The 16805-nt window shown below is 38.7% G+C and overlaps 1 protein-coding gene across 2 annotated transcripts in view; it reads right to left on the bottom strand.

Moving 5' to 3' along the window:
* SCAF8 (SR-related CTD associated factor 8) overlaps nucleotides 1-16805 on the bottom strand; it is a 47513-nt gene that overhangs the window by 11507 nt on the left and 19201 nt on the right. The window contains exons 5-14 of one of the 2 annotated variants that reach the window (XM_081945163.1): nucleotides 15699-15855; nucleotides 11438-11568; nucleotides 8145-8321; nucleotides 7521-7603; nucleotides 6181-6295; nucleotides 3914-4045; nucleotides 3040-3152; nucleotides 2754-2947; nucleotides 1386-1486; nucleotides 912-1025 (exon numbers count right to left, since the gene is read on the bottom strand). In XM_081945163.1, the coding sequence (XP_081801289.1) occupies nucleotides 912-1025; nucleotides 1386-1486; nucleotides 2754-2947; nucleotides 3040-3152; nucleotides 3914-4045; nucleotides 6181-6295; nucleotides 7521-7603; nucleotides 8145-8321; nucleotides 11438-11568; nucleotides 15699-15855 (1317 nt within the window). The remainder of the gene's footprint in view (nucleotides 1-911; nucleotides 1026-1385; nucleotides 1487-2753; nucleotides 2948-3039; nucleotides 3153-3913; nucleotides 4046-6180; nucleotides 6296-7520; nucleotides 7604-8144; nucleotides 8322-11437; nucleotides 11569-15698; nucleotides 15856-16805) is intronic. The other variant, XM_081945164.1, reaches the window with a different exon arrangement.

Here is a 16805-nt window from a genome sequence, read left to right as displayed (position 1 = left end):
GCTGCTGATTTAACTATGACAAAGGAGTAATGGTAATACCTTCCATATCGTCCAGATCATAAGACAATTACTCTAAAGCAAAAATTTGATCTAATTCATGGCCACCTATGTATGCAGATCTTCATGAAACTCCTAGGCTTTCCCAGCACCCATTGTTTGGATTTATGTTTCACCATGAGCCGTGGTGGTGCAGTGATTAGAATGCAGTACTGCAGGCTACTTCTGCTGACTGCAATTTGGCAGTTCAAATCTCACCAGGCTCAAGGTTGACCCAACCTTCCATCCTTCTGAGGTCGGTAAAATGAGAACCCAAATTGTTGGGGGCAATATGCTGACTCTGCAAACCACTTAGAGAGGGCTGTAGCACTGTCAAGCGGTATATAAGTCTAAGTGGTATTGCTCTTGTTATTCTTGCAAACTGATCAATGTATTATTATAACAAACATATGAACTCTAGCTGGGAGAGGGAGTCAGCTGGTAGTACTCACAGAATTGAATAATAGTGCAATTTCTTGTTAATATACTATATCCTCATTATTCCAGGAATATAATTTGGAGGTTTGACAAGTCTGTCCACAGTGAGGGACTGAGTCGAAAGCTGGGAAGCCCTAGCAACAGGGGAGTGTCCTAACAGTTCTGACAGATTCAGTCCAATCACCAAGCAGACGAGGTCAACCCATTCCTGGAAGCTATCTCCACCAAGATGGAGAATAGGCTGAGAAACACACTGACTTGCTCAAGTCTACCAGTCAGTTTCTATGGCTCAGGATGGATTTGAATCTTGCTGTCCCCAGTTCTAGTCCAAAATCTTAAGCACTAACACAGTGGCTTTCCTTAATTATATACAAAAAACACATGATTATGATAACTATAATTCATACTGCATATAAGCAGGACCATTGAATCTGTACCTTAATAATTTTAGATCCAATTTTGTAGGATCCAGAACTTAGTTTCTGAAGAGCACGATAAGCATCTTGCCTATGAACCATACAGACATATGCACAACCTCTGGGAGGAATCATCTATAAAGTAAAAACAAAACAAGGGAACAAATAAAATTAAAACAGAAATTAATAACTGAGTTTCAGAAAACCTTTTGCAGTAATAAATATTAGCAATCCCCCAATTTCTTTTGTTATACTCCATGCCACTCTAAATGATTTCCTGAAATTCATGAGAAATATTTTAAAAAGCACAAATGGAGAAAGAAAAAATATCTTAGTGTGTGAACAAAATTTATATTTCTCTGCATCCAGCCACAGAACCTCTAAGTACTTTTATTTTAAAATAAATCATATAAAACTTCCTCTTATGAAAAATACAAAATTTATGAAAACTCAAAATTACAATTCTTTTTATAAATTACAGAATACTTTACTTACGTTTATAGATTCTATTTGTCCAAATTCTTCAAATAAATTGGTTAAATCTTGCTGTGTGGCTTTCTTGTCCACTTGACCAACCCAAAGCGTGGTACTGCAGACTGCCGCGACAAATTATAATGGCATAGGTTTATATTTTATTCATATCATTTGTCATTTATCATCACTACAATCTTTTATTGTCACAGAGGAAAAGACAAGTTGAAACAATTTACCACTTGCCTATATGTAGAAATCAATACAATTATTTAATTTAACGCAGTGGAAACGGAAAATGCTAACAAAATCCTGAAACACTAACTTTTTATCAAAGCTGCATATAAATAGGAATACTTTAATGCACATAAAAAGCAGAGACATGGGGAGAATACAGAAATATTATAATCTGGTTACTATTAATGCAGTGATTAACAAAGAAATCAATACTGAAGAAAACTATGTTTGAAATAGCAGGTGATGCCATGAAAGAGGGAGTAGTAATCTTTAGTTCTTCCTTCCTCTTAGAAACCAATTTATTATCTTCACAAATTTTCTTGAAGCTCCTACAAGAAGTTAAGGAGAGAAGAATACAATTCCCGTCCCCACATTACAGAAAAAAAACCCATTAAAAATTATTTATAATAATGTGGAAAGCTATAGTGGGCTTACCACTGAATATTTATGAGCAACTTATTTAGCTTCTTGCGATATATTCTTAAGAAATGTTTTAAAAATGCTTTCATTAACATTACTTAAATGTATCTTAATAATACACCCAATTTATTGATTATAGTAAAAACATATTTATATAAAATTTTGCACAAATGTTTTATATCGTGCATATATTACTAAAATATTCTGTGCAGACAAACTAACAAAATGGATAGAAATGATAAGTAACTAATTACAGAAAAATTAAAATTAATTTAATAATATTTCTTCCACAATAAATATCACATAGGAGAAGCTAAGTCCAAGAAATAGAAAGCAGTTATTAATTCTAAGTTGATCCTGAAACCCATGAAGTCTCACTATATTTAACAGTACTATTTAGTATAGTGCTCATCTTTCTACAGAATTATATATCTTTTGTGGCACGGATCTTTGTGGGCCAGGATCTTTAAGGTTAATAATAATAGTCAGTAGTAATAATTCTGCTTCTCCAGTTTCTCTCTGATTCATACATTTTAGAGAGTGTTATCCCAAAAAGTAAAACTATTTTGCCATGGGTCATGCTGAAATTTACCCAAAAAACTATTTAAGGAGTGGTAATGTAATTTTAATGAAAGGAAATACAGTCATTGAGAATCTTAGACCAGAATGAAAATGTACTACAAACATTTCAGAAAATACCCATACAAATAATCAAATAAACCAGATAATACATACCACTTAGTGTTTTCGATCGGACAGGAGGTAACCCTTTTTTCTGTCTTTCTTTTTCCCTCTCTCTAGCTCTTCTTTCACTTGAGTATGACCTTGATGACTTCCTTTTTCTTTCTCTTGATCTAGAACGTGAGCGCTTTCGGTGTTTACGCTTTCGAGAACCAGACCGTGATCTTGACCTTCTTTTTCTTGGTGACCTATGTTAATGTAAAATATAATATTCATAACAGAAACAAAATATGGGTTTTAAGCATGAAGACAAATATCTTTGTAATAAAGTTACAAAAACCTTGAACGTGATCTTGAGCGTGTTCGTGATCTTGAAAGAACTGCTGGTTTCTTTTCTTCTTGCTCAAAGACTTCTTGTTCTACAACCTCCTGGACTTCATCTATATCCATGTCCTAAAAATAGGGAAGAAATGAGATGCCAATATATTGGAAAATAGATTCATTCTTATCTATATTTGTTTATGGAGGCTGGCCATGCCAGTACCCGGTTTAGTGAAGGGGGAAAAAAAGTAGCAATACGTCACATGACAATGCGAGTTTGACACTCCTGCTCTAGTCTAGGACCATGATGGCGAACCTGTGGATGCAGAGCCATCTCTCCAGGCACGCGAGCCATTGTCTGTTGCTCTTCCGGGTTCCGGCATGTTGGCCAGCTGGTCTGCACACACAGGAGCACCAGAACAGCAGCTGCCCAGTGTGCTTGCATGGGCTGGGAAGATGGTTCTCTGATTTCCGGCACATGCATGCATACCGGCCAGCTGGTCTTTGAGTGCACATGCGCACCAGAAACCAGAAGAGCAAGTGGCCGTTGCACGAGTGTGCCAGAAACCGGAAGATCATATCCCGGTGCATGCATGCGCACTGGGCGGCTGCTCTTCCGGTTTCTGACACGTGTGTGCACACACTCCCATTGTGGCACGGCCGAAACACTGGCCTAGGAAAATCTTACTCAATGAATCTTGATATGTCCTTATTGTGCTCATGGACAGAGCATCCTGCTCTCCAACAGATTATATTATGGCATCAAAACTAATGTTAATCATTTACATTGCCAGTAAATAGGCACCCATAGGATTATAGATAGTACATAGTGTTTATCTTACAATTTTCTGATCTACTAAATTCATAATTTAAATAGAAATATTAAAGTTTACCTGTTGTTGAACATCCATTGAATTGTCAAGCTTTGTTTCCACTTCTAAAAACTGTTGGTGACTGCTGTCTTGTGAAGGTGATGCTGAATGCTCAGAACCAAAATTTTCCTCTTGAGTTTCCTCAGGGCTTACCTGCAGTGAAGAATGTTTACGTTATTTTTTTAGTGTCAAACTCTGCAACGTCTATCTGTCTGTCTGTCGCTCTACCTCTCTCCCTGGGTTTCAATAACTAGTACATATTTTTTCTTTAAGATGATGTACTGTTGGTATTTAACACCAGATAAGTTATCCAAAATGTATAAAGGCATGTCAAATGAATGTTGGAAGTATAAAAGCAAAAAGGGGATTTGTTATCATCTATGGCAGGGGTGTCCAAACTTGGGAACTTTAAGACTTGTGGACTTCAACTCCCAGAATTCCCCAGCCAGCATGGCTGGCTGGGGAATTCTGGGAGTTGAAGTCCACAAGTCTTAAAGTTCCCAAGTTTGGACACCCCTGATCTATGGTAAACATGTGATAAAGCAAACATTTTTTGGAGTATGATTCATTTTTTAATACAGAAAATTTTGAAAACGGAGATAAAAATGAAACCAGAACCTTTCCTTTTTGGCTTAATGGAAAAAGAACTAAAAAAATTTTTGGAACTTTGTTATTATATATGTTGACAACAGCAAGACTATTGTATACACAAAAATGGAATGACACTTCGATTCCTACTATGGACGAATGGTTGCAGAAGTTGATGGAGTTGGCTAAAATGGCAAAAATGACTATTTTGATTAAAAAAAAGAACATACCGTATTTTTTGGAGTGTAAGTCACACCTTAGTTTTTGAGGAGGAAAATAAGAAAAAAAAATCTGCCTCTGCCTACCAGCATCCATCCTTATTCATTTGGCTAGCATTCTTAGCAAACAGCCTGATCAGCTTCAGCACATTAGCCTGATTCAGCATGAGCAGCTGACTGGTGGGTGGATTGGCTTCCTGGAATACCCCCAATCAGCTGTTCCCACAGGTGAACTTTAGCAACAAGTTCACTGGTTGTGACCTCTTTGGGGTTGATATGCAGCTTCAAAAACACAGGAGGCGAAGTGTGGAACTGGTCAGACAAGGCAGCAGCTGTTCCGGGTTCCCATTTTGGCCTCTGTGCCTCACATTTTCAGCCTCCGAATGCTCCGTTTGAGACCAGTTCAAGGCTGCGGAGATCGCTAAAGCACACCACCATCAATCACTTCCCGAAAACACAACAAATGATTGTGCTCTGGCAATCCCTGCAGCCTTGAACGGGTCTCAAACGGAGTGTTCTGAGGCTGAAAATCCAAGGTGCAAAGGCCAAAAACACAAGCCCGGGAGTGGGTGATGGTCTGTGACAATCCCTGCAGCCTGGAACAGGTCTAAGATGCCATACGCGGAGGCTGAAGGGTGAGGGCCAGCGGGTGGGCGGGGCTACATTCGGTGTATAAGACGCACCCAAATTTTCACTCCCTTTTGGGGATGGAGTAGGTCTTATACTCTGAAAAATATGGTTAAGTACTTTTGTTTCCACATGGAGACCACTTCTGAACTTCGTACTTGATGTGGAAAAGAATGAATCTCTGAATTTGGGTTTTACTGATTAGACTGATAAATCTTTATAGAAATGGCTTGTTCATATTATTATGAAAAAGCAAAAACTTGTGATTTGATGTTAATGCCTTATTTTACTGTAACAGAGAGTCGAAAGTCAATGCTTGCTTTTCTTTTTCTTATCTTACCACACTTCTCTTTCCCCTCTTCCCCACACTGCTTTTCTATTTACTTTGTATTTTTTATTTTATAATACTTTATAACTCAATAAAATTGTTAATAACCAGTAACTAGTACATAATTTGTATTATGGAATATGTTTGGAATTTTGGATAATATTAACAAACAAGCAAACAAATGAAACAAGACTGCAAAATTCAGTCCTTTATTTCAAACCATAGCCCTGGAACTACAGAGATCCTAAGTTCAAATAGACTGTTAGGAATAGAAGTTAAAATGCAAATATATACAAGTGAAGTATAAGCAATTGTTATACTGAACCCCCCCCCCAAAAGGGGGGGGTAGGGAGAAGGAAAAAGATGTTAATGCTGAGGGAAATTCAAGAGGGCAAAACAAATATACTTTTTTTGAATTTCTAAAGTAATAACATGTTGTTTCAAAAAGTTATAAACCTAAAGCCATATGGTTAGTTTAGAATTTTTTTTAAAATGCAATATTTTCAAAAGTAAGAAAAATAATATACCTTTGGTGGCTGCTGATCTAAAAGCTGCTGCCGAAGATGTTCTAAGTTTTGTTGCTGTAGTTGTTCAGCTAGCTGATGAAAAAGTGAGTTGTTCACGGATTCAGATACAAGGGGCCTAAAATACATAATTTAGTAGAGTTATCCTTTTGTTTACAATAACTGTATAAACACATTCAGAATTCATTATTTAAAAAATATAACAGAACTTTGTAGAACCAGAATTTGATGTTCTCTCGAAATGTGATGAGAATAGGAAGGGACAAGACGACTAGCTTGATCTAATGGGGTTATAATGGGATTCCAACATTGTCGTAGGTCATATTGCACTTTATGTGGTAGGGAGAACCCAACACTGTAACTTTTAAACAACAACTTATAGATTAATATCTTAAATAAACCCAACTGCTGAGTTAAGAAATTATGGTTTATCCTTAACAACTCCTCTCTTCCTTCTTCCTTCTTTCTCAGATGTAAGAAAAGATGTAACCATCTTCAAAGCGCTCCATGGCACAGGACCTAGTTACCTGCGGGATCGCATCCTACCGCATACATCCCTGCGACCAATTCGCTCTCACAGGGAGGGACTCCTCCGGGTGCCGTCCACCAAGCAATGCCAACGGGCGGCGCCTAGGAGTAGAGCCTTCTCTGTGATGGGCCCAACTCTCTGGAATGACCTCCCCCCCGATATCAGAACTACTACCGACCTCCGCTCCTTCCGACAAAAACTTAAGACTCACCTGTTCCAATTAGCTGGCCTGGCCCATTTATAGTCCCATTCATACCTCCTGGCAAATATTTTTACCCTGGGATAGTTTTTAGGGGTGTTTCTAATGTATTTTTAAATTTTTAAAATTTTAATCTAACTTTAACTATTGTACAGTAAACTATTGCTACCTCCTCCAGCCCTATATTTATTTTATATTTATATTATGTATATATACTGTTTTTAATATGACTGTACACCACCCCGAGTCCCTTCTGGGAGAGGGGCGGTCTAGAAATTAAATAAAAGTTAAAGTTAAAAAGTTAAAGTAAGAAAACGACTGAAAAGAATATTTTAGTTATGTTGAAGCGTACTGGAAATCTCAAGTAGGGGACGTTAGGACTGTCTGAATTTTTTTTTAAAAAGCAAAGCATTTAAAAAATAATAATTTCCATAACTTCTTCTCCTTCCCCAGTTAATGTCCCAAATACTCCCAAAACATTTTGCATATGTGAAAAGCCTCTGGATTAGGAAAGCAATTAAAATCAGAAAAGATGGACAACTGCAGGTTTACTTTGCAAATAAGTTCAAATTAAAATATAAAATGAAATGCATCCAATCACAAATTAAGACTTACAATTGAGAAGTTGGAGTTTCCTTTTTGGACTCTTCATTCAAATCAGCTTCTTCTCCAAAATCTCCAAACCTATCCATCAGCTTCTAGGAACAAACGAATTATGCATTAAAAAGGTATTGTTGAACAAGAAAGGCATTATTTGAAATCAAAGATTTCTATTAGATATATTTTGATGTTTTAGATATACTTATATATTAACTGTAATGAATAAACTATAACACTATGATACTAATGTACAAAAAATTCTTTCTAAAACAATACTTTATGTCTTGCTTATATGTATTACCATAGATCTAAAACAATTACATAAATATAAAAACCAAAAATATGTTATGCATACTTAATTGGAAGCACAGTAATTGATGTACTTTATCTATATGTACACCAAAGACATGACTTGTGTTACTAAAATTAGAAATTATAAAATAGGCTTTGATAAAAAGACAACTATGAGTATGGATAAGGGTCTCAGGTTCATTCAGTGAATGAAATCCCTCTGTACTTCCCATCTAATATTGTAAAGAGAAAATCTTTGAAATGAATCAAACAAAAGGTTCTACAGTGTGGAGAACTTAATATAACTTTAATCAATATATTTTGCTTAGAAATCTTATGAATAACTACCTTGTTAAAAGAGACACTCTGTTCTAGTGGATTGAGTGTATTTGCCGCAGCGGCGGCAGCTGTAAGTTGAGCAGTGAGAGCCTGTAGCTGAACAACAAGACCAGCATCCAGTGCTTGAAGCAATGATGGTTGTGGTTTTTGTTGTTGAATCTGCAATGTCTGTATTAACTGCTGAAGCTGAAATGGAGTTCGGAAGAAAATAGTTTTGCTATAAATAAAATCTGAAATTAAGCAACCATTCTAGCACTGCTTTCAAAGATAGGGCAAATATCCCAAATCAAAATTCAATTCCAAACACATAATTCCTAATTTTAAATTTTCAAACGTTTTGTAAAATATAAGCAATTTTCAATATACTTACAAAAGAAACAGGATGGGAATGTATGTCACATTCAAAGAGAGCATTTTGCATTTAATTTGGCATAGATGTCAGGTGAGGACATGGTGAAACAGCAGCCATGGATGGATGGATGGATGGATATAGATGGATAAAGAGATAGATAGATAGATCAAGGTCATCGTAGCTGCTACTTGTGACTACCGGGTTTTCCCAAAAATAAGACAGGGTCTTATTTTTTTACCCACAAAATATGGCTTGGGCCTTATTATCAGGGGAGGGCTTATTGTTTTGGGGTTGCCAGGTGGCTGATCTCTTGTGAGCGGGCTCCCAAAGAGCCGGGCACAGCCTCAGGGGCGAACGGCTGTATTGCGCTGTCGCAGCAGCTCAACACAGCAGCCATGAAGTGACCACGCTCACGAGTAGCCACCTGGCAAGTCCCCTTTCCAGCCAGGAACAGCACCATTCACTGACGTAGCCAAGCCGCATGAGTGTCTGTTTGCCACTGCCCAGCTCCCACGGCTTGGTGCCTTCAAAATGCAAGTGAATGGCGCTCTGCACGGCTGGAGAGGGGGGTTGCATAAGCGACTGTTGCGCTCCCCGCTCATGCGCCTCCCAGCCTCACGATGCCCTGGCCCAGCTGTTCCTGCAGAGCCAGGCACCTTCGCTGCCACTGCCCTAGTGTCACTTTTTCTGCAGCTTCCAAACCACGGAAGTAGGCTGCCGAGTTTTCCGGCAGTGGCCACTCTGGGCGTACACTCTATAGTTGTGGGCCGGTTGCCGGCAGAGCATACTCCCAGAGCGTACAACCATAGTGTACGCCCAGAGCGGCCACTGTCGGAAGACTCGGCAGCTTACTTCCATGGTTTGGAAGCTGCAGAAAAAGCTACGCTGGGATGGTGACAGCAGCGGCGGCAGCAGTGAAGGTGCCCTGGCTCTGCAGGGAGAAATGGGTGTGGCTGGGAGGCACGCGAGCGGGGAGCGGAACAGTCATTCGTGCAACTCTCCTCTCCAGCCATGCAGAGCCCCATTCACTGATCTAGGGGCATTTCGAAGGCGCCAAGCTACGAGAGCCGGGGGGCGGTGAACAGGCGCTCATGCAGTTTGGCGATACCCCTAGGTCAGTGAATGGCGCTGTGCCTGGCTGGAAAGGGGGTTTGCTGGGTGGCTGCTCGTGAGCGTGGTCACTTCATGGCTGCTGTGTTGCGCTGCTGCAACAGTGCAACATAGTCGTTCGCCCGAGGCTGTGCCCGACTCTTTGGGAGCCCGCTCACAAGAGAGCAGCTGCATGGCAACCCCCCTCTCCAGTTTGGCACAGCACCGCTCACCAACCTAGTGGTATCCCGAAGACACCAAGCAATGCGAGCGCTGTTTCCCCCCTGGTTCCCACAGCTTGGCACCTTCAGGATACCACTAGGTTGGTGAGCGACGCTCTGCCTGCCGGATGGGAGGGGGGTGTCCAGCGAGCTTATTTTCGGGGGAGGGATTATATTTTTGCCCACCTGAAAAATGTGGCATGGCGTTATTTTCAGGACGTGTCACATTTTCAGAGAAACACGGTAGACCACAGGAACCAAAATTTTAGTGGTCAGCTTATGTGAGCAGCTGAGAGTTAAGTGATTCCATCTAAGCTCACAGTTGTATATAGTCTATATGGGCATAATACCTAGCTGGGCTTCATTTCTTAATCACTTTTGGAATTATTTTTTTACTGCTTTTATTTTTTTTCAGAATGGCCAAGTTCCCTGGGTAAGTTTTCTCATTAACAAAATTAGTTTTAAGTGCAAGTTTAAGAATTTAGAAAAAAAAATTACTTTATGGAATAAATAGCAAAAGTATTTAGAACACTGATTCTGGAAAGTTAAAAACAGACTAAGGGTCTAGAAGGATTTGAAATAAGTTTTTGAAATTAATTATAAGAATACTTCTCATGGGAAATTGTTGTTGTTTGGATTCCTTAAGGAAAAAAAAACATGAAAAAATGGGAATTTGAAAGCTGAACACTAGAAGTTAGAAAAAACTAAAAATTACAATTAAAAAAGAATACCTAAAGTCAACTTATTAATTCAGAATGGAGCAAAATATTGTAACGTTGGATATTTTCAAGGATACTTGTGAACAATGGACTCAGAAGTGAATTTTAAGAATGTCTTGTTATTATGGACTGATGGTATATAAATATTAGACAGAGGAACAAGGTCTACCAGCAAGACTGAAATTGATTTGAATGTGGATTTAAAAACGACAAGCTATAAGTATATGGTAAACTGGATATACAAATGAAACTAATCGAAGTGTTAATAATTTGAAAAGATATAAAAATAACAAGCTAATGACTGAACTAACTTTCTAGATTTACAAGAGAGAATTGTTAAATTTTGAAGGAATTTTGTAGAAGGGATGCAGAAAAAATGAAAAGAAATCAAGTTCTAAAACACTATTTGAAGGGATTAAAAATCAAGGTAGTTACAGTTACAGGGAAGGTGGTTTATTTCATTGAAGTTAAAACAGATACTTTATCTCTAGTAACTTTTAAGAGATGATAAATTATTAAAATTGTTTATATTTGTGATGATGGAAGAAGTTACTTATTTATACATTTCTCTCCACTCCTTTCCCTTTTTATTTTTCTTTATGTTTTCCTTTTTTCCACTTTCAATTTTTATATATATATTTGCATTATTTTTTATCTTTTCAATGACATCTTAAATAAAATTAATTCAAAAAATTAAAAATTTGGCATAAAAGGCATTGAGACAAGTGTTCATATTTAGTATTTATTACTTATTTATTGATATTCACGTTATTTGCTTTAAAAACAAATTGCAAAAATTTTAAAAATGCAAAACAAATTGAAATTACTCTTTCACTTTTCAACAGCAATTTAAACTATATGAAGCAGAGAAGCAGAATTATATATTTGTAGGTGGAGACTGGTTGAAAATGGATGTATTACCTGTTGGCCTTGTGGACTCTGCAGGATCTGTGCTACAGCAGCAAGCGTATCTGTATTAGTTATCTGAGATACCCATGGATCAGGTAAACTTTGGATTACATTGGCTGGAGTAGCAGGAGTTACTGGAGTTCCTGAAAAGAAGATAAGCAGTTATATATAGATACTTTTGGAAATAAGTAGAAAATAGCAAGAGATTAATCACATTTGTATTTCATCTAATCCATTGTTAGCCATAAAAAATTACTGGGTGACTTTGGAACAATCATTCTGTCTCAGCCCAACCAACTTCACACGATTTTTTAGGTAAAAAATAGCAGGAGTGCTCTGTAGGCACCTGAATCAGTTGTGATGTAAGTGAATGGTCTCCCATTTAGTCTGAGTCCAATTCAGCTCCTCCTTTATCATGTATTCAATACATTAATATGGATATCACTGTAACCCATTAGCAAGACACATGGGAAAACAATGTATAACATTTAGTGCAGTAAAGTACCTTGCATCTCAACTCTTGGGTGACTAGGATACTTGTTCACGTTACTTCCCTTCCTAAATATATTGAGCTTATCAAGTCTACCTTTTGGTGAGCAGACAGTACTTCACAATGTCCGCCTACTATTCTTGGTTGCAGGCGACAACGGAACAGAAAAGTAATATAATATAGGAGTCACTCATGCGCTTGTGACGTCCCGGCTAGACTACTGTAATGCTCTCTACATGGGGCTCCCCTTGAGATGCACCCGAAGGCTGCAGCTGGTTCAGAATGCGGCCGCGCGGGTAGTCTCGGGAGTCTCTGGCTACTCCCACGTAACACCTCTCCTGCGCGGGCTACAGTGGCTGCCTGTGGCTTTTCGGGTGCGTTTCAAGGTGTTGACCATCATTTTTAAGGCGCTCCATGGCACAGGACCTAGTTATTTGCAGGATCGTATCCTGCCCCATACATCCCTTCGGCCGATTCGCTCACACAGAGAGGGACTCCTCTGGGTGCCGTCCACTAGGCTGTGCCAGCGGGCGACGCCTAGGGGAAGGGCCTTCTCTGTGATGGGCCCGACCCTCTGGAATGACCTTCCCCCCGACATTAGATTGACTACGAATCTCCGCTCCTTCCGTCAGAAACTTAAAACCCACCTATTCCAGCTAGCCGGCTTGGCCTAATTCCATCTTCCCACCTCAGCTTTATTTCTAAATTTTTAGGATTGGTTTTAGGGTCTGTTTTTAATGTTTATAAATTCGTACAGGGGTTGTTTAATTTGATTTTTAGCTGTATACGATTGTTTGTATGTTTTTAAATTTATTCCTGTACACCGCCCCGAGTCGCTCCGGGGAGAGGGGGCGGTCTAGAAATTTAATTAATTAATTAATTAATTAATTCCCAGGGTGGATCAGGGTACATGACCCAAAGGAGATCAAAGCCCACCTCTGAAAGGCAATTTTACCTGTTTCATAAATTTTTAAGGTAGCTTTATCCCAGATTCACCTTACAAATATCTATTAATGTTAATCCTACTATTAAAGATTGCCAACAGTCACTTTTTACATAGAATGCTATGAAGCATGATTCTGTGTGTTTACTGTGAGCAAAAGGACAAAGCATTATCCAAGTCATCTGTCAATTCTGGAACTGAAAGTTATTTTCCCTGATTCTCTATTATAGGAAACAAACTATTTATCTCTCTAGTTTGAGTTTGAAGTAGACCTTCAGAGCCATGTGTACATCTTGTTTGAGGCATGTGCTATCAGTTGGCAAGGATATTCTCTTGTGCTTGTTGGAATTTTGAATAACTCAGAGCTCAAAATTCATATCTGACCTAGAAACATTTTGTTTTCATGGAATGTGTACAGATTATCTAACTGAGAGCACCTATCTTCCAAACCAAGGCTAAGTTCCATGTAACAAAAGTGTTTAATGAGTCTGAGCAGGGTAATCAAGACTTGGTATTCAGTGTTGACTAATATAAGGAAAAAGTGGATCTGAAAGCAGTACCCTTGAACTATTCTGAAGAAATAGCAATGGCACTTAGACTTATATACTACTTCACAGTCCTTTATATATACACTATATTGCCAAAAGTATTCGCTCACCTGCCTTTACTCGCGTATGAACTTACTGTGACATCCCATTCCTAATCCATAGGGTTCAATATGATGTCAGTCCACCCTTTGCAGCTATAACAGCTGCAACTCTTCTGGGAAGGCTGTCCACAAGGTTTAGGAGTGTGTTTATGGGAATTTTTCGCCATTCTTCCAGAAGCACATTTGTGAGGTCACACACTGATGTTGGACGAGAAGACCTGGCTCTCGGTCTCTGCTCTAATAAACCCAAAGGTGTTCTAACGGGTTGAGGTCAGGACTCTGTGCAGGCCAGTCAAGTTCATCCATACCAGACTCTGTCTTTACGGACCTTGCTTTGTGCACTGGTGCACAGTCATGTTGGAAGAGGAAGGAGCCAGCTCCAAACTGTTCTCACAAAGTTGGGAGCATGGAATTGTCCAAAATGTCTTGGTATACTGAAGCATTCAGAGTTCCTGAACTCTGGAACTAAGGGGCCAAGCCCAGCTCCTGAAAAACAACCCCACACACCCCTCCACCAAACTTTACACTTGGCACAATGAATGCAATCAGACAAGTACCGTTCTCCTGGCAACCGTCAAACCCAGACTTGTCCATCAGATTGCCAGATGGAGAAGCGTGATTCGTCACTCCAGAGAACGCGTCACCACTGCTCTAGAGTTCAGTGGCGGCGTGCTTTACACCACTGCATCCGACGCGCTGCATTGCACTTGGTGATGTATGGCTTGGATACAGCTGCTCGGCCATGGAAACCCATTCAATGAAGCTCTCTGCGCACTGTTCTTGAGCTAATCTGAAGGCCACATGATGTTTGGAGGTCTGTACCAATTGACTCTGCAGAAAATTGGCGACCTCTTCGCACTATGCGCTTCAGCATCCGCTGACCCCGCTCCATCAGTTTATGTGGCCTACCATTTCGTTGCTGAGTTGCTGTCATTCCCAAACATTTCCATGTTCTTATACAGCTGACAGTTGACTATGGAATATTTAGGAGCGAGGAAATTTCACGACTGGATTTGTTGCACAGGTGCCATCCTATCACAGTTCCACGCTGGAATTCACTGAGCTCCTAAGAGTGACCCATTCTTTCAAAATGTGTGCAAAAACAGTCTGCATGCCTAGGTACTTGATTTTATACACCTGTGGCCATGGAAGTGATTGGAACACCTGATTCTGATTATTTGGATGGGTGAGCGAATACTTTTGGCAATATAGTGCATCTCTAAGCAGTTTACAGAGTCTGCATGTTGCCCCCAACAATCTGGGTCCTAATTTTACTGACTCGGAAGGATAGAAGTCAACCTTGAGCAAGTCAGAATCGAACTCTTGGGGTGAGCAGTGAGTTAGCCTGCAATATTGCATTCTAGCCACTGCAACCACCACAGCTCAATGAACATAAAGTGGTTCTCTGTGTGCAACTCAATAATAAATCCTTCTTCAATCTGGTGAATCTCAACATATTGCATGATAGCATGTGCTCTGGTTCCAAAATATGGTTTTGGTATCAACAATTTGTAACACATTACCATCATACTGCTATAAAATATAAAAATCTATAGTATTATTTAGAGAGCAAAAGCTTGTCTTTTAGATTTGTGTACTTAATGTTGTAGAATATGCTGACCCCTAATGGCTAATGTGTAAATGTAATATTTTTCTGTAAAAGTGAAGTTCTTAACAATGGCACTTTTAACTTAAAAATGATGTTGAACGTAATCATCTTCATTAGACATGTATGTGTATGTCTTAACTCTGGACTCTTCTGACTGATATTGAATTATAGTCTATTTTTCTACCAATAGAAATTTCACAAGCAAATATTAATCAATTTAACTATTCGTTTCATTCAAATCCCATATATTTTTCATTTCTCCCTTCTAATTCCCTCTCATAGTTATGGTGCACCTTTCAAAAGACCAGAAATAAAATATAAAACAGCTATAAAAATATAAAAACTAAAGTCTCTATCCAAAGAAACAATATCTGAATATATATTTCTGTATACATATCAGGAAAGAATACTAGTCAAGGAAAAATATATACATATCAGGAAGGAATTTAACTGCAAAAAAGTAATGTAACAAAAATCTATTATTCTTGCAAATTTAAATTTTAAAGATGTAACAAAGTGAAAGTTGTTAAACATGGATATTTATCATGGATGTAAAACAAAAGGATAATGGGTTCTTGTTACCTGGTGTATTATTACTCAAAGTAGCAGTTGTCCCTGGCAAAACAGGAGTCACAACTGGAGGAGGAATTCCTGCTGCCATATCCAATAGAGGCTGGATAATTTCACTTTTGAAAACACTATTCTTCTGCCACAAATTGAGCACTCTAACAATTTTACTCTAGGAAGGAAAGAGATAATATTTAATTTTAGACTTTACATCATGCGAATTCCTTTTCCAAGTTAAACACCTTTTAAAATAAAACCACTGAGGCTATATTCAATATTCCTTATCATGGTTACAAGGATCAGGAGTGTGTTGTGGGTTTCAGTGTCCTTTTTATACTAGGATTGGAAATCATGAAACTTCAAAATTATTTGTCAGAGTTAGCAGACTAGTCCAAAACATCTATTTATTACTTAGGAACATTCCTCTTATTTTCTTCGATTGATATTATTAACCACTATTTCCTATTTTGTCTCAATCAACCACTATATTTCAGTCAACACTACTGCTAAGATCTAAACTATAATTTGACATACTCATTAAACCATGATCTGGAGATAAATCATAATCAGTTGATTACATTCAGACATCACAATCAACAATAATTACCAGTCAAGAAATGAATGAGGCAAACAAGAAGAAAGGTAGATTAGTAAACAGCCGATGGTACATTCCAGTCCCTACCTGCAAAGAAGATGCCTTCTCCAGTCTTAGAGAATAAAAAATAGTTTATGTCAGCAGTCCCCAGCCTTTATAGCTTGGCAGCCTGGCCAGGGAGGGGGGAGGTAAGAAGGGAACCAGCCCGCCACTCGCATATGTTGAGCTGCACACCGCTAGCATGGCCCGGTTCCAAACAGACCATGGCCCGATAGTGGGCTGTGGCCTGGTGGTTGGGGACCTCTGATCTATGTGACAAAATTAACAGACTTGTTCAATTTGGATTAGAGTCCCTCATTTTATTCCTATGAATGCACTGAATGATTCTAGTGATTCTATTTGTACCTAGTGATTCAGATTCTGAATCTTCTAGTAGTGGCCACAAATTCTTACAAAGTTAAGAACAGAAATGAATTCTATTATTGAAAACGAAAGGGTAATGTCCCCTTCCTCTGCAGATGCTTGTG

Source organism: Natrix helvetica, assembly GCF_964273705.1.
Source record: "Natrix helvetica genome assembly, chromosome: 2".
Classification (NCBI taxonomy): Eukaryota; Metazoa; Chordata; class Lepidosauria; order Squamata; family Natricidae; genus Natrix; species Natrix helvetica.
This window is presented reverse-complemented; position numbering and strand designations above follow the sequence as displayed.